Genomic DNA, 21,084 nt, shown 5'->3' with positions numbered 1-21,084 from the left:
TCTCTCTCTCTCTCTCTCTCTCTCGATACATAGTGTATCCTGAGTATGTGTATTGCAAATATTTTCTCCCAGTCTGTGGCCTTTTATTTCTTTTCTTTTTTTTTTTTTTTTTTTGAGACAGGGTCTTGTTCTGTCACCCAGGCTGGAGTGCAGTGGCGCAATCACAGCTCACTGCAGCCTCAACTTCCTGGGCTCAAAGTAATCCTCCCACCTCAGTCTCTTGACTATAGACATGTGCCACCACTCCTGGCTATTTTTGTCTATTTTTTGTAGAGATGAGGTCTCACTGTGTTTCCTAGGCTGGTCTCGAACTCCTAGGCTCAAGTGATCGTCCCACCTCAGCATCCCAAAGTGCTGCTGAGCCACCATGGCATGCCTTTGCATTTTTATTAAAGTGTCTTTTGATTAGAAGTTTTTTATTTTGAGGAAGTCTGTTTTATCCACATTAAAACAATGTGTTTTTAGAAATTTTTGCCTATTAATAGTAGCACAAAAATATTTTTTGCCTTCATATTTTTGGCTCTTAGGTGTGCGATTTATGTCAAATTATTTTTTGTTTTTGAGAGGGAGTCTCGTCTGTCACCCAGACTGGAGTGCAGCGTCACGATCTTGGCTGACTGTAACCTCCATCTCCCAGGTTCAAGCGATTCTCCTACCTCAGCCTTATGAGTAGCTGGGATTATAAGCACTTGCCACCATGCCTGACTAATTTTTCTATTTTTAGTAGAGACGGGGTTTCACCATGTTTGCCATCCTGGTCTTGAACTCCTGACCTCAGGTGATCCGCCCACCTCAGCCTCCCAAAGTTGCTGGGATTACAGGCTTGAGTCACCATGCCTGGCCTAAAATTAATTTCTATATATGATTTGAGGTATACATTCAGGTTTGCGTTTTTACGTGTTTATCTTGTTTCAGCTTTATTTGTTGAAATGATGTTCCCCTCTTTAAATTGAATAGCTTTGGTGCCTTTGTCAAAAATCAATTGAGTCCATACGTAAGGATATGTTTTTGTACTCTGTTCTGTTCCATTAATCTATTTATTTTTATACCAATATTTTACTCTCCTGATTTTAGTAAGTCATGAAATTGGATAGTGTTAGTAGTGTGAATCCTCTGTTCTTCTTTCTTAAAATTGCTTGGACTGCTTTTGGTTCCTTGCGTTTATTTTTCTTTCTTTCTTTTTTAGAGACAAGGTCTTTCTCTGTTGAGAGGCTGTAGTGCCGTGGCGCAGTCCTAGCTTACTGCATCCCAAAACTTCTGCCTCAAGCCATCCTCCTCCCTCAAGTTCCCAAGGCGCTGGGATTATGTGTGTGAGCCACCATGCCCAGCCTTTTTTGCATTTTTGTATAAATTTTAGAATCAACTTGTCAATTTTTACCAATTAAAAGAATTGGGATTTTGATTGGGGTTATGTTGACTTTGTAGTCTTCTTAACTTCTCAGCAGCATTGATTTTTTTCAATCCATGAACATGGTATAATCTCCAGTTATTATCATCTTTAATTTTTCTTAGTGTTTTATAGTTTCCAGTGAGGTCTTGCATGCCTTAACATTTTTTTCTCAAGTATTTTTATTTTTTAAATTTTTAAAATTAATTTATTTCGTTGAGATGGAGTTTTGCTCTTGTTGCCCAGCCTGGAGTGCAATGGCAGAATGTCAGCTCACTGCAGCCTTCGCCTCCCGATTTTAAGCGATTCACCTGCCTCAGCCTCCTTAGTAGCTGGGATTACAGGCGTGCACCACCATACCTGGCTAATTTTTTGTATTTTTAGTAGAGACGGAGTTTCACCATGTTGGCCAGGCTGTTCTCGAACTCCTGACCTCGTGATCTACCTGCCTTGGCCTTCCAAAATGCTGGGATTATAGGCATGAGCCACCATGCCCAGCCTCAAGTATTTTTGTTTTCGATGCTATTGTAAATGTAATTTGTTTCAAAATTTTATTTCCCAGTTTTTTGCCCTAGCAGGTATAGAGTTAATTTTGTAATAACTTGTAATTTTGACATAATTTCAGACACGATTATATTTGCTTTATAATTCTATCTACATGTTACTTTTTTCATGTACTAAAGTGCAGATATAATGCCCCCTAACCTCTAAATAGTTATTAACAACAAGTACATTCTCTTTCATAACCACATTGCAATTTTCAGTGTCAGAAAATTAATGTTGATATGGTACTGCTTGCTGTCTAATGTGCATACTTTGAGCTGGGCTTGGTGGTATACACCTATAGTTCTAGCTACTCAGGCGGCTGAGGTGGGAGGATCGCTTGAGCCTAGGAGTTCAGGGCTGCAGTATGTCATGATCACTCTGTGAATAGCCACTGTACTCCAACCTGGGCAACAATAGTGAGATCCCCATCTTTTAAAAAAAATCGGCATATTTTACTGAAATTTTACCTATTGTTTTCTAATGCTACTTATAAAGCAAAATTCTGTTTGAGGATCTCATCCTTGATCACATGGTACATTCGTTTGTCAAATCTCGTTTCCTTTAATCTGAAAAAGTTCTCACAAACGTTGTCTTTTATGACTTAATTTTTTTTTTAAAGTACAGACCATTTATTTTGTGTTAATAGTAAGTTCTCCAATATGGATTTGTCTTGATGCTTTTCATTATTAAAGTAATGTTTTTGACAGGAACCTCAGCATGTCCTCCTCAGTACATTTTATCAGGAGACCCATGGTACTTGTTTGTCTGATTTCTGATAATGAAAACTTCAATCACTTGGTTAAGGTGGTGTCTGCCTTATTTCTCTCCTGTAAATAGTACCTTGTAGAGAGATACAGTAGTCCCCTTTATCTGCTGGGGATGTTTCAAGACAGTGGGTGCCTGAAATTACAGATAGTCCCAAGCCCCATATATACACTGTTTTTTCCTATGGGTACGTACCTATGAAACATTTTATTTTATTATCCCTTTATTTAGTTTTTAGAAATAGGGCCTTACTCTGTTGCCCAGCTTGGGCCCGAGCTCCTGGCCTCAAGTGATCCTCCTCCGTTGGTCTCCCAAAGTGTTGGGATTACGGGTGTGAGCCACTGTGCCCAGCCCCACAGGTTTAATTTATAAATTAGGCACAGTAAAAGATTAACAACAAGAATAAAATATAACAATTGCAACAATATACTGTAATCAAAGTTATGTGGATATGGTCCTTCTTTCTGTTTCAAAATACTGTAATATTTTTGTACTGCTGTTGACCACAGATTATTGAAACTGTGGAAAGTGAAATTTTGGGTGGGGGGGCTTACTGTACTTTGAGACTATATGAATACTCTCACATACTTTCATTCAGTGGTTTTAGCATCCACTGATGAAGGATTCCTACCTAAAAGAGTACTCTGAGGCTGGGTGCAGTGGCTCATGCCTGTAATCCCAGCACTTTGGGAGACTGAGGTGGGCAGATCATTTGAGGTCAGGAGTTTGACACCAGCCTGGCCAACATGGTGAAACCCTGTCTCTACTAAAAATACAAAAAAATTAGCCGGACGTGGTGGTGCACGCCTGTAATCCCAGCTACTGGGGGAGGCTGAGGCAGGAGAATCGCTTGAACCCCGGAGATGGAGGTTGCAGTGAGCTGAATCCTGCCACTGCACTCCAGCCTGGGCAACAGAACAAAACTCTGTCTGAAAAAAAAAAAAAATTAGTACTCTGAGAGTTGTCAAGTGGTGATTTTTTTTTTAAGTTCCACCATTAATCTGACATCTATTAGTTGTGACTCTTCAGTAAAGGAGAGCTTTAATTTCTCCCCCTATTCATTGTGAGTTTATGGTTTCTTTTTTTTTTTTTTTTTTGAGACGGAGTCTCATGTACTTTGTTGCCCAGGCTGGAATGTAGTGGCACAATCTCGGCGGCACTGCAACCTCTGTCTCCCGGGTTCAAGTGATTCATCTTCCTCAGCTTCCCGAGTAGCTGGGATTATAGGCGCCTGCCACCATGCCCGGCTAATTTTTGTCTTTTTAGTAGAGATGGGGTTTCACCATGTTGGCCAGGCTGGTCTCCAACTCCTGGCCTCAAACGATCCACCCGCCTTGGCCTCCCAAAGTGCTAGGATTACAGGCGTGAGCCACAGTGCCTGGCCATGGATTCTTCTTTTTTTTTTTTAATATGAAGACTCACTTTGTTGCCCAGGCTGGAATACAGTGATGCGATCTTGGCTCACTGCAGCCTCTGCCGCCTGGGTTGAAGTGATTCTCCTGCCTCAGCCTCACGAGTAGCTGGGATTATAGGTTTGTGCCACCACACCTGGCTAATTTTTATAATTTTAGTGGAGATGGGGTTTCACCATGTTGGCCAGGCTGGTCTCGAACTCCTGACCTCAAGTTATCCACCCACTTTGGCCTCCCAAAGTGCTGAGATTGTAGGCATGAGCCATCATGCCCAGCCCTACCCATGGATTCTTATTTTATTATTGAGTTGTAATCTTACTATCATTTTTAATGTACAAATTGTCTCTGATTTGGCCAGTGGAATTGCATGTACTCCAGCTTTTGTGTCCTTTTAATGTGTCCTCCTCATTCCTGAACACTTCTTTACTTACCTGCTTTCTGACCCAGCAAGATATTCTGGGCTTAACTTGTATTTTCCCAGTCCCACTTCTGAAATTATCCATTTTCCTGGGGAGCTCTGGTTTCTTTTAGCTGAGAATGGTATGCATGTATACATCTATACCTGTTTCTCTATTTGTCTGTCTGTAGGTAAATATAGTATTCATACTAATACCTTGAAGTCAATCTCTTGCTGGGAGTTTCATTCTAACTTTACCCTTCTATATATGTGTCTTGCTACTCCAACACTGAGCAATCTGGCTTCTGTTATGTACTTTGTATCTACCTACTTGCTCAGTTTTAGTACAAACACTTAGTAGTTTTATAATTGTTAACCCATTCCACTGTGGAAAAACAAATCTAACTAGAACTCAGTATTTGTTTATAGTTCATTTAGGTTTTTAGCCTAAGGATACGTAGTCAAAATACTTGAAGAATTACTTGGGTTAGATTTATCCTTGTGCCCCTTCAGTGTGGTTATGTTATTCACTTTAAGTATATGTCAGTAAAAATTTTAAATGTATCACAACCACTTCCTCTTTTCAGTGCTGTGGGAAAACAAGCGCTGTTGCATTACCCTTAAGAAAAGAAATAATTTTTTTTTGAAACAGGTCTCACTCTGTCTCCCAGGCTGGAGGGCAGTGGTGGCATCATAACTCACATCAGCCTCCCAAGTAGCTGGGACTACAGGTATATGCATCATGTCCGGCTAATTTTTTTTTTTTTTCCAGGCATGGGGGTCTCACTATGTTGCCTAGGCTTATCTTGAACTCCTGGGCTCAAGTGATCCTCCAGCCTTGGCCTTCCAAAGTGCTGGGATTACAGGCGTGAGCCACTGTCCCCAGGTCAAGAAACAAGTTGATACTTTTTTTTTGTTGGGGAATTTGATACTATTAGTAAAATTACGTTTGCATCTACCTTTTGACCCATTGTTTCCATTTGGTTATTCAAGGCAGTAGTATTTGTAGTTGCAGAATATTAAAACCTATCTAAATGCTGGTGGTACATGAGGGAGTGATTATATAAACTTTGATACATCAACATCATGGAGTATCATGCAGCTAAGAATAAAATGAGGAAGTTTTCTATGAAACCATAGAGTGATTTCCAGAATATATTGTTAAATGAAAAATTGAAGTGCAAAATACTCTCTGAGGCATGCAGATATTTTTTTTGTTGTTGTTTAAGGATGAAGTAGAAATAAAATAGATGTGTATATTATCATTTGTACAAAAAGAAACAAGAAGAATAAACCAGAAACAATGAGGTTGGTGAGGGGACTAGTAGGAATGGAATGGAGAGTTGGAGGGGGATGAAAACGGAAGGGATGGGGGGGAGCAGTGTCACTCTGAGTATAACCTTTTATATAGTTTTGATTTGTAACCATGTTATATTTCACATAATTCAATATGTAGATAAAATAACAAAGATGAGAAATAAAAACAAAATGGGTTACAAACAAAAGATGAAACCCAGTGCTGTTAACAGCTATACAATTCTTGATGTGTTCAACATACCGATTTCATTCTTTCTGAATGTTTGGTCCTGGAGCCATCTTTTTTCCTGCTCTCTGCATGGACAGTTTGTGATGTAAGGTGGCCAGCTATCCTGGTTTGCCCAGGATTGAGGGATTTCCCGGGGTGTAGGACTTCAGTGCTAAAAATGGAAGCTCCTGGGCAAACTGGGGCCTGTTGGTTACTCTTTTGACATGCATGTGGCTGTTTTCCTCAGACTTTCCTTTTACGTACCTCGGGAATTCTCTTCACTTTCTCCTGTGTTATGTCCTGCCTTTCCTAGATCTCACACAAATCTCATTTATTGTTACTCCTTTAGTTGTGTGTGCATTCTCTACACAATACATTTATGTAGAGCAAGTTCACGTAGAGTTGCTTCTTGAGAACAGGTGCCTAGGAGGTAAATTGAGGCCTTACATGTCTTTATTCTGTGTTCCACACTGAATTATTGGTTGGGCTCAGAATTCCAGATGTTACTCTTACTACATTCTTCTAAGCTGCTTTTGAGAAACATGCCATTGTGATTTCTGGTTATCATGTGTTCTTTCTGACTGGAAGATTTTAGGATCTGTTTCTCTCCTGTGTTTTGAGATTTCATGATAATGCTGTGGAATGGGTCTTTTTCATTCATTATGCTGAGTATTTTGCCTTATTAAACTTGGAAACTGGAGTCTTCTCATTTTGGGAAAATTTCTTGTATTATTTCTGTCTTTCGGCTTTCTTCCTCTGGACCTTCTATTTGTTGGATGTAGGACTTTCTTAATGGAGTTTCTTTTTCTTTTTCTTTTTTTTCTTTTGATCTCTAGGAGATAATCTGTTGTTTTTGGCATCTCATTTTTAATTTCTAGCAGATTGTTCATGTTCTTTAATGTTGCTTTATTTAAAAAAAAAATTCTGGCTAACCTGTAGTACTTGTCTGTAGTCCTGACTACTGGGGAGGCCAAGGTGGGAGAATTGCTATGTTGCCCAGGAGTTTGAGTCCAGCCTGGGCAACATAGCAAGACCCCATATCTCATTAAAGAAAAGAAAAAGCACTCTATGTTTGCTTTGGGGCTCTTTGAGAACATTTACTGTGAAATTTTATTTATCTTTGTTTCCTTTCAGTTCTCCTTCTATTTATTGTGGTTGTCTTTCACATAACAATGTGCTTAAATAGCCGGTGGTTCTTGATAGGTCACTCAACAGTGAGCAAACTGATGGATCCTGTGTTTGTGAGCAGTGTTTATTGGCTGTGATAGAGGGTGGGGACCTAGATGCTTTTAGGGGATCCTCGTGTTATCCATTTCTGAAGGTGTTTTCTCCTAGGCTGGTCACTTTTTCCAGGAGGAGAAATCCTTTCATCTCTTGCCATCTATATGAGAGTAGGCTGAGGGTTGGGGTCATAGTACTACCACTATTTGGGGCACTTTGGGAGCCAAGGTGGGGAGGGAAGGTAGTGGCGTCATAATTTTCTGGTGTTTGTTGTTGTTGTTTTGTTTTGTTTTTTGAGACGGAGCTTAGCTCTTGCTGCCCAGGCTGGAGTGCAGTGGCGCCATCTCAACTCACTGCAACTTCCACCTCCTGGGTTCAAGCAATTCTCCAGCCTCAGCCTCCCTAGTAGCTGGGATTACAGGTGCCCGCCATCACCCCTGGCTAATTTTTGTATTTTTAATAGATACGGGGTTTCGCCATGTTGGCCAGGCTGGTCTTGAACTCCTGACCTCAGGTGATCTTCCTGCCTCAGTCCCCCAAAGTGCTGGGATTACAGGTGTGAGCCGCCATGCCCGGCCTGCATCACGATTTTCTATGTGGTCTTTGACTTACTGGTCTTATTTAGAGTATGGCATCTCACTCCATCCCCCATCCCTTGAGCTGTGCCTCTGGTCTTCTATTCCAGAACTTCTCTGGTTCGATTTAATCAGAATATAAATCTGTTTTCCTTTGGAGCGGGAGAAGGGTATTGCCTTACTGTTTAGGGACAGGAAGGAGACCTGAGGGGGTCTGACTTCTTATTCAGAGTTTGAACAGTTCTCCTGTTCTCAGCCACTGCCTCTCAACTCTTGTCTGCAGTGGTTCCGGGTGCTTCCCACTTCCCTGCCTGCTCTGGGCTTTTGAAGCACTGGGTTGTTTTTTGTGGCTTTTCCCTCTGCAGCCGTAAACTTCAACTTCCTTCTTTGCTGAGTCAGTTACTTCTTATCTTCCTGCTCTCCATCTTTCAGATTTCTGTTGACATCCTTCATCTATTGCCTTTTTCCTTTCCCTTACTCTTTGTATTTATGCATGTATACTTTCACTATTCCCTTATAGCCATTCTAGTGTACCTTCAGGAGGATGCAAAGAAGTATGTGTTCATTTTGCCATGTTTATCCACAACCCCCAAATAACATTAAACAAAACAAAATAAAAAATATTAAAAAAAGAAAGCAAAATCAAAATAAAACAAACCCCAAATAAATGGAGAGCAGCTATACCATGTTCTTAAGAAGATTCTATATCATAAAGATGTCATTTCTTCCCAATTTGATTTGTAGATGCAATGCAGTACGTTTGAAAATTGAGATATAATAGTTATATGTATTTTGGGGGTACAGGTGATATTTTGATACCTGTATGCAATGCATAGACATTTTTCTTTGTGTTAGGAACATTAAAATTCTTCTTTTCTAGTAATTTTGAAATATATAGTAAATTATTGTTTACTATAATTTTCCTGCTCTACTATTGAATATTAGAACTTATTCCTTCTATTTAACTGTTATTTTATACCCTTTAAGCAACTTCTATTTTGCCATGTTTAAATATGGAAGCTCAAGCCTTTGTACAGAGAAAGTGGGAAATGCCCTTGGCTTTTATGCCAAACTCCACCCCCTCTGTCCCCACCTGCCACCCTGGCCTGTTGCCCCTGTTCTTCCCAGTAGCAACCGCTATCATTAATTTAATATGCATCCTCCTATTCATATTGAGGTATGTGGTGTGTTTGTTTATATAGGTGTATTTTATTCTCTTTAATGTTTAATAGTGTACCATATCAGTATAGCTACATTTTATTTATCCAGTCTCCTGTTATGAATATGTACGTTTTTCACTGTTTTCTAATCTCTGTTATAAACACTGCAGAACACTCATCCTTAGTCTGCATGTACAAACGTGTGAGAATTTCTCTAAGGGACTATTCCCTTACCTTTTCATATTGTATGCTTGGGTAAAATGGAAGTGACCTGGAGGCTCTTTCTATGGGGATTGGTGAAATGATTTCATTGCATTTTCTTTGCATTTTGTAATTGTGATGAGAAAAATAGAATTATAAAACTTACAAATCTTTTTTAGAAGTTTTGAGAAACGTGGCCGGGCGCGGTGGCTCAAGCCTGTAATCCCAGCACTTTGGGAGGCCGAGACGGGCGGATCCACGAGGTCAGGAGATCGAGACCATCCTGGCTAACAGTGAAACCCCGTCTCTACTAAAAAATACAAAAAAATAGCTGGGCGAGGTGGCGGGCGCCTGTAGTCCCAGCTACTCGAGAGGCTGAGGCAGGAGAATGGTGTAAACTCGGGAGGCAGAGCTTGCAGTGAGCTGAGATCCGGCACTGCACCCCAGCCTGGGCGACAGAGCGAGACTCCGTCTCGGGAAAAAAAAAAAAAAAAGTTTTGAGAAACGTGCTTTGTTATGATCATGACATCAAGTTTTATGCCTAAAAAGTCTGTATGTATTTCCTTGTGTTTAATGATGAACTCTTCAGATGCCTGATACAGATCTATAGTCCCTTATTAACAATTCTGAAATCCAAAATATTATGAGAACTGAACTTTTTCCCCCTTGACTGATTTAGTAGTAAAACCTGTCCTGTCCAAACTCATTTTGGTGTCAAAGCTCTGATGTAGATTTAGAGGGCTAGGTTAGCCTATTTTATTTCACTTGGTCTTTGTCTACATTTTATTTTTTTTTAATTAATGTGTTTGATTATGGGTTGCTGGTGGTGATAATATACAATATATGCATATATTAGCATTCTGAAGTTCAAGAAATTCTAAATTCTACAACGCATTTAGACCCAAAGATTTCAGATGAGGGATTGTGGGCCTGTGGTCACCATTAGCTAGAAACTTTACTTTCAGCTATGGGTGGCAACTTACAAGAATTTATTTCTGGTTGATAGAAATTCCTTTCTTATTATTAATAAGAACTCAGACAATTTATTTAAACTATATTCCAAGAGTGTGTTCATTTTTTAAATAACAGCTCTTCCTTTTCTTTCATTGACAGCTATAATATTGAAATTGCTTTTGATAATGCAAATGGATTTCACATTCAGTAGAACCTTTTTATGTTAAGTATTTTGTTTAAATGGTGAAGCCTTTTCTCAAGCATGCATGGAGATTGCTTTATTAGTTTTAATTCTTCTTTAGGATTTTCATGAGAAAATTAAAACGTCATTAGTGGACCATGTTAGCCACAGTTTTCTAAAGTTGCATTTTGACTTTGGATCTGTAAACTTTCTATACACTTCAATATGTATGTGTAGGTTTTTAAAAAAAAAAAAAAAAAAATTTTCATCAATCTTTTTTTTAGGCCGGGTGTGGTGGCTCACACCTGTAATGCCAGCACTTGAGGCCCAGGAGGGTGGATTGCTTGTGCTCAGGAGTTCAAGACCAGCCTGGGCAATATGGCAAAAAACCCATCTCTACAAAAAAATACAAAAATTGGCCAGGCGCGATGGCTCATGTCTGTAATCCCAGCACTTTGGGAAGGCCGAGGAGGGTGAATCACGAGGTCAGGAGTTTGAGACCAGCCTGGCCAACGTGGTGAAACCCCGTCTCCACTAAAAATACAAAAAATTAACTGGGTATAGTGGTGGGTGCCTGTAACCCCAGCTACTCGGGAGGCTGAGGCAGGAGAATTGCTTGAACCCAGGAGATGGAGATTGCAGTGAGCTGAGTGCAGTGGTGCGATCTTGGCCTACCGTAACCTCCGCCTCCTGGGTTCCAGCGACTTTCCTGCTTTAGCCTCTTGAGTAGCTAGGATTACAGGCGCGCGCCACTACGTCTGGCTAATTTTTGTATTTTTAGTAGAGATGGGGTTTCACTATGTTGGTCAGGCTGGTCTCAAACTCCTGATGTTGTGGTCTGCCCACCTCAGCCTCCCAAAGTGCTAGGATTACAGGCTTGAGCCACCACGCCTGGCCAAATTGACATCTTTATGATATAAAATCTTCGTAATCAAGAACATGGTATAGCTCTCCATTTATTTAGGATTTGTTTTTGTTTTTTTGAGATAGGGTCTTGTTTTTGTTTTTTTGAGACAGTCTCTCAGGCTGGAGTGCAGTGGTGAGATCGTAGCTTGCTGCAGCCTCAAACTCCTGGGCTCAAGCAGTCCTCCCACCTCAGCCTCCTGAGTAGCTGGGACTATAGGTGCACATCACCATGTCCAGCTAATTTTTGGATTTTTTTGTAGAAGCGGGGGTCTCCTTATGTTACTCTTGTTGGTCTTGAACTCCTGGGCTCAAGTGATCCTCCTTCCTCGGCTTCCCAAAGTGCTGGGATTACAAGCATAGCCAACACGCCTGACCTTTTTAAGGTTTTAAACCTTCCTTGATAAAGTTTTATATTCATAAAATGATTATATTTCTTTTGTGGAATTTATCCCTGGGTAACTTACGTTCTTTTTTGTTATAAATTGTATTTTCTTTTTTCTTCAACCCTGGCAAATGGATATATTTTCTTTTTTTTTTTTTCCTTCCTTCTTTTTTTTTTTTTGAGACGGTGTTTCGCTCTTGTTGCCCAGGCTGGAATGCAGTGGCACCATGTCAGCTCACTGCAACCTCCATCTCCCAGTTAAAGCGATTCTCCTGCCTCAGCCTCCCAAGTGGCTGGGATTACAGGCGTGTGCTACCATGCCGGGCTAATTTTTGTATTTTTAGTGGAGATGGGGTTTTACCATGTTGGCCAGGCTGGTCTTGAACTCCTGACCTCAGGTTATCCACCCATCTCAGTCTCCCAAAGTGCTGGGATTACAGGCATGAGCCACCGCGCCCGGCCAATGGATAAATTTTCTAATTGATGATGTTGAGTGGTGATGTTAGTATCACTTGATTTTTCTTTTTCTTTCTTTCTTTTTTTTTTTTTTTCATATGATCGCAGATGTCACAGTGTGGCTAAAATCTCTTACTAGGTCTGAGTCTCTTGGATCTTTAATGTAAATAATTATGCTGTCTGGAAATTATGACATGCTTATCTCTTCTAATCCCTTGTTTCTATTATGCATTGAAAAGAATTCTAGTGTACTGTTGAATGGTTGGTATATTCTCAGTTTTTGTCAGCCTTCTCCTAAGAGATAGTATTTATATTTGCTCAGGAAAGATATAAGGAAAGGCATAACTGACATTTTGCTTATTTTATTTATTTATTTTTGCTTCAGAATCTAATCTTGGGCAGTTTAAACTTTTTATCAGTTTAAATGTTAGCTCTCCTTTGCTCAGATTTGTTACATTCGTAGTGTGTTGTATTTTTTGAAACATCTGACCTGTGGGAGAACATTTTATTTTGGTTTACTTATTACTGATGGTTTATTTTTTTTTTTTATCACTAGCTTCTTTTCTAGTTACCTTGCCAAACTAGTATACTTTATGCATTTTAGAAACACTTATTTGTATTAATAGATGAATGTGAGTAAAAAGTATAAAAAGCAAGTCTTCTTTGTACTGTTTTACTCTTGCAAAAGTAGAATGAAAAGCTCTTGCAGCTTTCCTATGAAATTGAATTTCTTTCCATATAAAAATGTTCAAAATGTATTTGTAAAAGTAATATATACTCATCAGTATCAAAAAGGTTCAAAATAAAGAATTCCTACAACAACAGTTTTTAAAAGACAACTCAAAAAAAAAATGAGCGAAAGACTTGAACAGATACTTAAAGAGGAAGATATGAATATGGCCAATAAGCACATTAAAAAGTTCTCATGCAGCCATAAAAAGAATGAGTTCATGTCCTTTGCAGGGACATGAATGAAGCTGGAAACCATCATTCTCAGCAAACTAACACTGGAACAGAAAACCAAACACCTCATGTTCTCACTCATAAGTGGGGGTTGAACAGTGAGAACACTTGGACACAGGGAGGGAACATCACACACTGGGGTCTGTCGGGGAGTTGGGGGAAAGGGGAGGGAGAGCATTAGGACAGATACCTAATGCATGCAGGGCTTAAAACCTAGATGATGGGTTAATAGGTGCAGCAAACCAACATGGCACATGTATACCTATGTAACAAACCTGTACGTTCTGCACATGTATCCCAGAACATAAAGTAAAATTAAAAAAAAAAAAAAAGATCTTCAGAAAAAGTTCTCAACATCTTGAGACATTAGGCAAATTAACATTAAAATCATTGAATTCTAGCACTCTGAATTAAAATTAAAACCACAATGAGGTACCATTATACTCCCACTAGAATGGCTAAAATAAGACTGCCAGCTTCAAATAATGGTGAGGATTTGGATCAACTGGAACTCTCATCAAGTACTGTTGGGAGTATACTTTTTTTTAAATGAAGTTAGCTTTCATCCATCTTGTGACTCAGCAATTCTCCTAGATACTTATTCAGGAGAAATGAAAACATGTCTACAAAAAAAGAAATGAAAACATGTCTACAAGAATGTTCAGGCTGGGCGCGGTGGCTCAAGCCTGTAATCCCAGCACGTTGGGAGGCCGAGACGGGTGGATCACGAGGTCAGGAGATTGAGACCATCCTGGCTAACATGGTGAAACCCCGTCTCTACTAAAAAATACAAAAAACTAGCCGGGCGAGGTGGCGGGCGCCTGTAGTCCCAGCTACTTGGGAGGCTGAGGCAGGAGAATGGTGTGAACCCGGGAGGCGGAGCTTGCAGTGAGCTGAGATCCGGCCACTGCACTCCAGCCTGGGTGACAGAGCGATACTCCGTCTCAAAAAAAAAAGAATGTTCATAATAGCTTTATTCATAATAGCCAAAGCCTGGAAATAAACCAAATGTCCATCAAGAGAGAATATACAAATGGTCATATATGAGAATATTACTCTGTAATAACAAATAATGAACTACTGATGCATGCAACAACGTAGATGAATATCATAAACAGGCTGAGTGAAAGAAGCCAGACACAAAAGAGTTTATGTGTTTGAGTCCATTTACATGAAGACCAAGAACAGGCAAAAGTACGTTATGAAGACAGAAGTCAGAACAATGATTGCCTTAGTGGGGTGAGGGGGTGGTTTCAAATAGGGGTTGACTAGGAAGGGGCACAAGGAAGCTTTTGGGGGTGTTGGAAATGTTCTATATCTTGATATGCATTTGTTAGAACTCATTAAATGGTACACCTGAGATCTGTGCATTTCACTGTGTTTAAATTAAACTTTAATTTTAAAAAAGTAGGGGAAGGATATGAGGAAGTATACATTGATCCAAGGGCATTCTCCTACATAAGCACAATACAGTTATCACACTCAGAAAATTTAACATTAATGCAGCACTACCATCTAGTATGCAGTTCACATTAGAATATCCCAGTGTCTTAAAATTTGCTGAGAGTAGATCTTAATTGTTTTCACACTTCCCATCTCACACTCTCCCTCTCACGGTAACTGTGTGGTGAAGGATTGGTTCTTTTTTTTTTTTTTTTTTTTTTTTTTTTTTTAAGACAGAGTCTTGTACTGTCTCCCAGGCTGGAGTGCAATGGCATGATCTCGATTCACTGCAACTCTGCCTTCCAGGTTCAAGTGATTCTTGTGCCTCAGCCTCCCGAGTAGCTGGGATTACAAGCATGCACCACCATGCCCGGCTAATTTATTTTTAGTAGAGATAGGGTTTCACCATGTTGGCCAGGCTGGTCTCGAACTCCTGACCTTGTGATCCACCTGCCTTGGCCTCCCAAAGTGCTGGGATTACAGGCATGAGCCACCGTGCCCCGCCTATAGAATTTTTTATATGTAGGATTCAGTGAAAGATCACTCATTATTAATTTTTAAAAAGCTTCATGATGGAAATTATTCTTGTAGAATGTTAAAATCTTGAATCCCAGGGCATGTTTTCTGGCACCTGTTATTTTCAGTAAACAATTTCGTTTTTGTCCTACATATAGAGTTAATGTATGAAAAGTCAATTATGTCAAACTTACACAGTTTGTATGAAAAGATTAATGATCTTTTACAAATGCAGAATTGGCTGGATGTGGCTAATTGTAGAATTGGCCTGTAATCCTAGGGCTTTGGGAGGCTGAGGCGGGAGGATCGCTTGAGTACAGAATTTTTTTTTTTTTTTTTTTTTTTTTTTTTTTTTTTGAGACGGAGTCTCGCCCTGTCGCCTAGGCTGGAGTGCAGCGGCTTGATCCCGGCTCACTGCAAGCTCCGCCTCCCGGGTTCTCGCCATTCTCCTGCCTCAGCCTCCCGAGTAGCTGGGACTACAGGCGCCCGCCACCACGCCCGACTAAGTTTTTGTGTTTTTAGTAGAGACGGGGTTTCACCGTGTTAGCCAGGATGGTCTTGATCTCCTGACCTCGTGATCCGCCCGTCTCGGCCTCCCAAAGTGCTGGGATTACAGGCGTGAGCCACCGAGCCCGGCCGAGTACAGAATTTTGATTCTTCTTTTTTTTTTAATTTTTTACTTTCTGAGACAGAGTCTCACTCTGTCGCGCTGGCTGAAGTGCAATGGCATGATCTCAGCTCACTGCAACCTCCACCTCCCAGGTTCAAGCGGTTCTTGTGCCTCAGCTTCCCAAGTAGTTGGGATTACAGATGTGTGCCACCAGGCCCAGCTAATTTTTTTGTGTGTATATTTAGTATAGAGGGGGGTTTCACCATATTGGCCAGGCTGGTCTCGAACTCCCAATCTCAGATGGTCCGCCCATCTCGGCCTCCCAAAGTGCTGGATTACAGGTGTGAGCCACCATACCCAGCATTTATATTTATTTATTATTATTTTCTTTTTTTTGAGATGGAGTTTCACCCTGTTGCCCAGGCTGGAGTGTAATGCCAAGATCTTGGCTCACTGCCACCTGCACGTCCTGGGCGAGCCTCCTGCCACAGCCTCCCGAGTAGTTGGGAATACAGGCACGTGCACCACACCCAGCTAATTTTTGTATTTAAGTAGAGTCAGGGTTTCATTATGTTGGTCAGGCTGGTCTCGAACTCCTGACCTCAAGTGATCTTCCTGCCTCGGCCTGCCAAAGTTCTGGAATTACAAGCGTGAGCCACTGCGCCCGGCCAAGCCCAGGACTTTGAGACCAGCCTGGGCAACAGACCAAGACCCTGTCTGTATAATAAAAATTATGCAATATTAGAATAGCAAATCTTGCTCTTAAAAGTTTTGTTTTCCTCGTTGCTTTTTTACTGAAAATGCATGGCTTTAGAAACTTCTGGGTAGTTTGAATTGCAGACAAGCAGGCCCTATTCTTGTTTGTTTAATTAATGAGATTTGTAAACAGTACTTGGTTTCCCCAGACTCTAGGACTTAGAGGAAGGAAATTTTGATTTAGCTCTTGGTAAAGCTAGATGCACCTGATTTTTCTTTTTCATTGTTATTTTCTTGATCACAGAAAACAATACATGTTAATAGTAGAAAATACCCACAATTGAAAAAAATATAAAGCACTTAATAAAACTCTACCACCTAGGCTAGGTAAGGTGGCTCACATCTGTAATCCCAGCACTTTGGGAGGCCGAGGTGGGTGGAACAGCTGAGGTCAGGAGTTCAAGACCATCCTGGCCAACATGGTGAAACCCCATATCTACTAAAACTACAAAAATTAGTTGGGCGTGGTGACAGCCGCCTGTAATCCCAGCTACTCAGGAGGTTGAGGCAGGAAAATTGCTTGAATCCAGGAGGTGGAGGTTGCAGTGAGCTGAGATCATGCCGCTGCACTCCGGCCTAGGTGACAGAGCAAGACTGTCTCGACAAAACAAAAAAACTGCCATCTAGAGATGGTGGTGGTCAACATCTTAGCAAGAATTTCTCTTGCGTTTTTCTGTGCAAACACAGACAGATTTTCATTTTTTAAAAAAGATGATAGAATCATACTGTATGAATTTAACTGCCTAATTAGCTTGCTGTATCAGCGTCTCTCTTGTCATTAAATGCTCTACAGCTTTTTTTAAAATGGCTACCTGTGGTAGTATTCCTTGAAGGAAATACCTTAAAATTTTTTGTTTTTAAACTCCAAGATACGTGATGTTTGGCTAAAACTAATGAAAATAAATTGATGAAACTTCAATGTAGTGGATCAAGAGACCCATGAAATTGATGAGTTGGATTGTTGTGGGCACCGCTTTTAAATTTATGGTGCCGCCTTAGCAGAATCATGACTTCATCAACTCTTTTTTTACATACTTTTATTCAAAGAAGATGTTCTCCTCCTCAGCCCCAACTTACCTCCTTCTTGTCTCCAACTGCCAGTATTCATCCATACTCTTTGTAGTTTTGAGGTGTGAGATAGCTCCGAAGTTCTTGGGAATGGGTAGAGTTTAATTCTGAGTCTGCATATAGTCTATTGGAGGAAGCTTTTCTTAGGAGGTGAAATTTGGGATGGAGTTCTCCTCTACACTCTAACCCTGTGGCCACAATCTTTGGTTTAGATCTTTGGCATTTTTCAGTGGATGTCTGTCATAATGTCTAACTCTTCTTCCTGCCTCCAGGCTTCCTGTGATTGCCAGATAAAATTCCGAAAACCCAAATCATTCCCCTAGTTAATATCCTTCAGTGACTCCAGATCAATCAAATTCTTGATCCCTCCACATGGGTCTTACCATCTACCCTCGTGCCCTCTCTAGCATCCTACATATTGAGTTCCCCACACCTCTAGTTTCCCTGAGTTTGGAATATTATTTCACATTTGCTCATCCCACTATCTAGAACTTCCTGCAGTCTCCCTACTGCCAACCTGTCTAGTTGCTAATTTATTTTAAAACCCAGCTTAAGTAACACATCCTTTTGGAAGTATTACTTCCCTGATCGTTACTCACCTCCATGCCATCGTTCGCTCAACTCATTGAAGTTAGGTGCCCCCTCTTCTGGGCTGCCACTGCTCTCCATATTCACTTATGTACTGTACTTTGTATTGTAATCAGTTTAATTGACACCCCCCCCCTTTATTTGAGCTCCTTGAGAGCCGGACCCTGATTCTTGCTCCTTAGCACTCCACCCTCCCCAGAACCAACATGGTATAGCTTATAGGAGGCACCCTATAAATGTTTAATGAATGTTTGAATGCAAAAGTGTATCTAACTTTATTGATGGTATAGTTATGAAAAGAACGTGTTGAGAAAAAGGTCAGAAAGGGTTAGGAACTTGTCAGTATTCTAAATCCCTCTTTTTCAAAAGCATACACATTTAGGAATGACTGTCTTGCTTTAAGAATTTGTAGGGCTTTGTTCACCTGAGTTGTACCTTGCTATCACAGAAGGATGCCCTGCAGTGGTCCCGCCATCCGGCTACAGTGGAGGGAGAGGAGCCAGAGGACACGGCTGATGTGGAGAGCTGTGGTTCTAATGAAGCCAGCACTGTGAGTGGTGAAAACGATGGTAAGGACCCTTTACCGGATGGGTGAGGGAGCCACAGCGGGCACTAGGGACTAACCTTTATTTTCCTTTCTTCCAGTATCTCTTGATGAAACATCTTCGAATGCATCCTGTTCTACAGAATCTCAGAGTCGACCTCTTTCCAATCCCAGGGACAGCTACAGAGCTTCCTCACAGGTAAGGAAGAGGTAGAGCCTAACCCGGGAGGATGAATGATGACAGGTACAAGGCAAGATGCTTCCTTCTCCTGTTGTAAGCTGTGGACATGTTCAGAGAGTGAAGAATAGAAGTCTGGTCTCTAGCTGTTAGTAGCATTTAACAGTGGGCCGTAGGAAAAGTGAACAGTAGGTCTGAGCAGAGTGAGTTTTTTCTTTTTCTTTACCTTGGCTGAGTGATTCTGTTCGTTCTTTTTTTTTTTTTTTTTTTTTTTGAGATTGAGTTGCACCTGTCGCTCAGGCTGGAGTGCAGTGGTGTGATCTCCGCTTACTGCAACCTCCGCCTCTGGGGTTCAAACAGTTCTCCTGCCTCAACCTCCCGAGTAGCTGGGATTACAGGCACGTACTACTGCACCTGGCTAATTTTTGTATTTTTAGTAGAGATGGGGTTTTGCCATGTTGGCTAAGCTAGTCTTGAATTCCTGACCTCAAGTGATCCGTCCGCCTCAGCCTCCCAAAGTTCTGGGATTACAGGCATGAGTCACAACGCCCAGCCTGATTCTGTTCATTCTTGTAATATACATGTGAACATCTGGGGAGAAGTGGGGTTAGTGCAGAGTAGTGAGAACAGGAGATTGGGAGTGAGCAGTTTGAATGGTGACCCTGCACTTACTACCCTTGAGACTTTGGGAAAACTCCTTGCCTGTAAAATGGGGATAACAGTACGTTTTGTAGCTTGGAATGATGCTTGGCACAGTGACCAGCACGTAGCTCAGTAACATTAACCGGTGCTCTCGTCAGCATTATTCGACAGATCTGGTTGAAGACGAACTTCATTTTACAAGAGAGTGAGTAGAGAGTGTCGCCAGGGAATGCTTTTGTGGCTCTGCAGTTGATTGGGGCTCTCTTTGTTCTCTCTGGGAATGTAGGCGAACAAACAAAAGAAAAAGACTGGGGTGATGCTGCCTCGAGTTGTCCTGACTCCTCTGAAGGTAAACGGGGCCCACGTGGAATCTGCATCAGGTATGTGTAAACTCATGGTTGTGATGCTTTTTCCTCAGGTCCTGGGGACCTGGCCCCCCTCTGTCAACAGTTTCTGACTTAATAGTGTGATGCCAGGAGAGCTGTCGGGCCACAGGCAAGAGCCCTGCCAGTGGGTGAGGCCTGCCATAGGTTCTAGTGCTGGGCTCTGCCGTGTGCCTTCCTCTTTGTCTCCCAAGGCAGTCGTGAGGATCCAATGGAGGATTTGATTGTGCCAGTGCTTTGTAAAAGGTGTAGTGCTATACAAATAAAGATGGCGGTTTGGCATCTGTAAGGTGGTATTTTTAAAGCCAGACCATGAGGTGGTGGTTTCTCTCAGCCTAAGGCTGGGAGATGGAAGTATCCCAGTATTGCTGGCAGCATTTCAGGGAGAGCTGGGAGAAGTGAGCTTGTCTGAGAGCCGTGGGCGCGGCTTGTGATACTTTTGACCAGTGGAATGCTGTGCCTTCAGGGTTCTCGGGCCGCCACGCCGATGGCGAGAGCGGCAGCCCATCCAGCAGCAGCAGCGGCTCTCTGGCCCTGGGCAGCGCTGCTATTCGTGGCCAGGCCGAGGTCGCCCAGGACCCTGCCCCGCTCCTGAGAGGCTTCCGGAAGCCAGCCACAGGTGAGTGGCTTGGCACTTATTTCTCTGCCTGTAAAGGGGGCCCCTGCAGGCCTAGTGAGAAGATGTCTTCTATTCTAGTTCCTTTACCAGTTTATTTTTACTTCTTGGGTGGCCCTCTATTTTTATTTATTTTTACCTTGTAGTTTGATGATTTCATTTGTAGCTCTCTGCTAGACTGTGAGAACTCCTTTCAGGCGGAGATGATGCCACATAGTTTCTCGTATGTCCCTGTAGGCCTAGTCTATGCCTGCCTTGTACTGCTTAGTAAGTGTTTGAGTGACTGAAAACTGCTTCTGAGCTTCTCAGTGAAGAATTCCAACACCCCTTTTCTCTCTTCGGTAGCATCCTGCCACGTTCATTCCCAACATCTGTAGTCTCTATCAGACGCTCCCTTTTTTCCAACCTAGTCAGTATGTTGAGTGGAAGCATGTGTTGAATTTTGGGGATGCAAACAAATTCAGTAGTGCTGTATCTATATCTCCCACCCCTCACCCCACCCCACCCCCATTAGGGTTATTTGCAATACTGGTATGCTCTTTGCTATTTCAGGATTTAATTCTTAATGGCCCACGTGCTGGGTTTTTTTGTAGATGAGCCACATGAAACCATTAAGAAGACAAACTTGCTTCTGAGAATTAGAGTAAACCTTTGTCCATGTGAGAACTAGATTTGCTGTCTTGCTGCTTTTCTAGCTCATCAGCAGTGC

The 21,084-nt window shown here is 41.5% G+C and overlaps 2 protein-coding genes across 10 annotated transcripts in view; one reads left to right on the top strand and one right to left on the bottom strand.

Moving 5' to 3' along the window:
- DUSP15 (dual specificity phosphatase 15) overlaps positions 1-21,084 on the bottom strand; it is a 746,139-nt gene that overhangs the window by 540,259 nt on the left and 184,796 nt on the right. The gene's annotated exons all lie outside the window — the stretch shown is intronic.
- Positions 1-21,084, top strand: part of ASXL1 (ASXL transcriptional regulator 1) — a 77,465-nt gene that overhangs the window by 47,855 nt on the left and 8,526 nt on the right. For 8 of the 9 annotated variants that reach the window (XM_050806990.1, XM_050806991.1, XM_050806996.1 and 5 more), the window contains 4 exons: positions 18,461-18,581; positions 18,658-18,755; positions 19,663-19,756; positions 20,226-20,378. In XM_050806990.1, the coding sequence (XP_050662947.1) occupies positions 18,461-18,581; positions 18,658-18,755; positions 19,663-19,756; positions 20,226-20,378 (466 nt within the window). The remainder of the gene's footprint in view (positions 1-18,460; positions 18,582-18,657; positions 18,756-19,662; positions 19,757-20,225; positions 20,379-21,084) is intronic. The other variant, XM_050806992.1, reaches the window with a different exon arrangement.

The sequence above is a fragment of the Macaca thibetana genome, chromosome 10, assembly GCF_024542745.1.
Source record: "Macaca thibetana thibetana isolate TM-01 chromosome 10, ASM2454274v1, whole genome shotgun sequence".
Taxonomy (NCBI): domain Eukaryota; kingdom Metazoa; phylum Chordata; class Mammalia; order Primates; family Cercopithecidae; genus Macaca; species Macaca thibetana.
The sequence above is the reverse complement of the archived record's forward strand: the minus strand, read 5'-3'. Positions and strand labels throughout refer to the sequence as shown.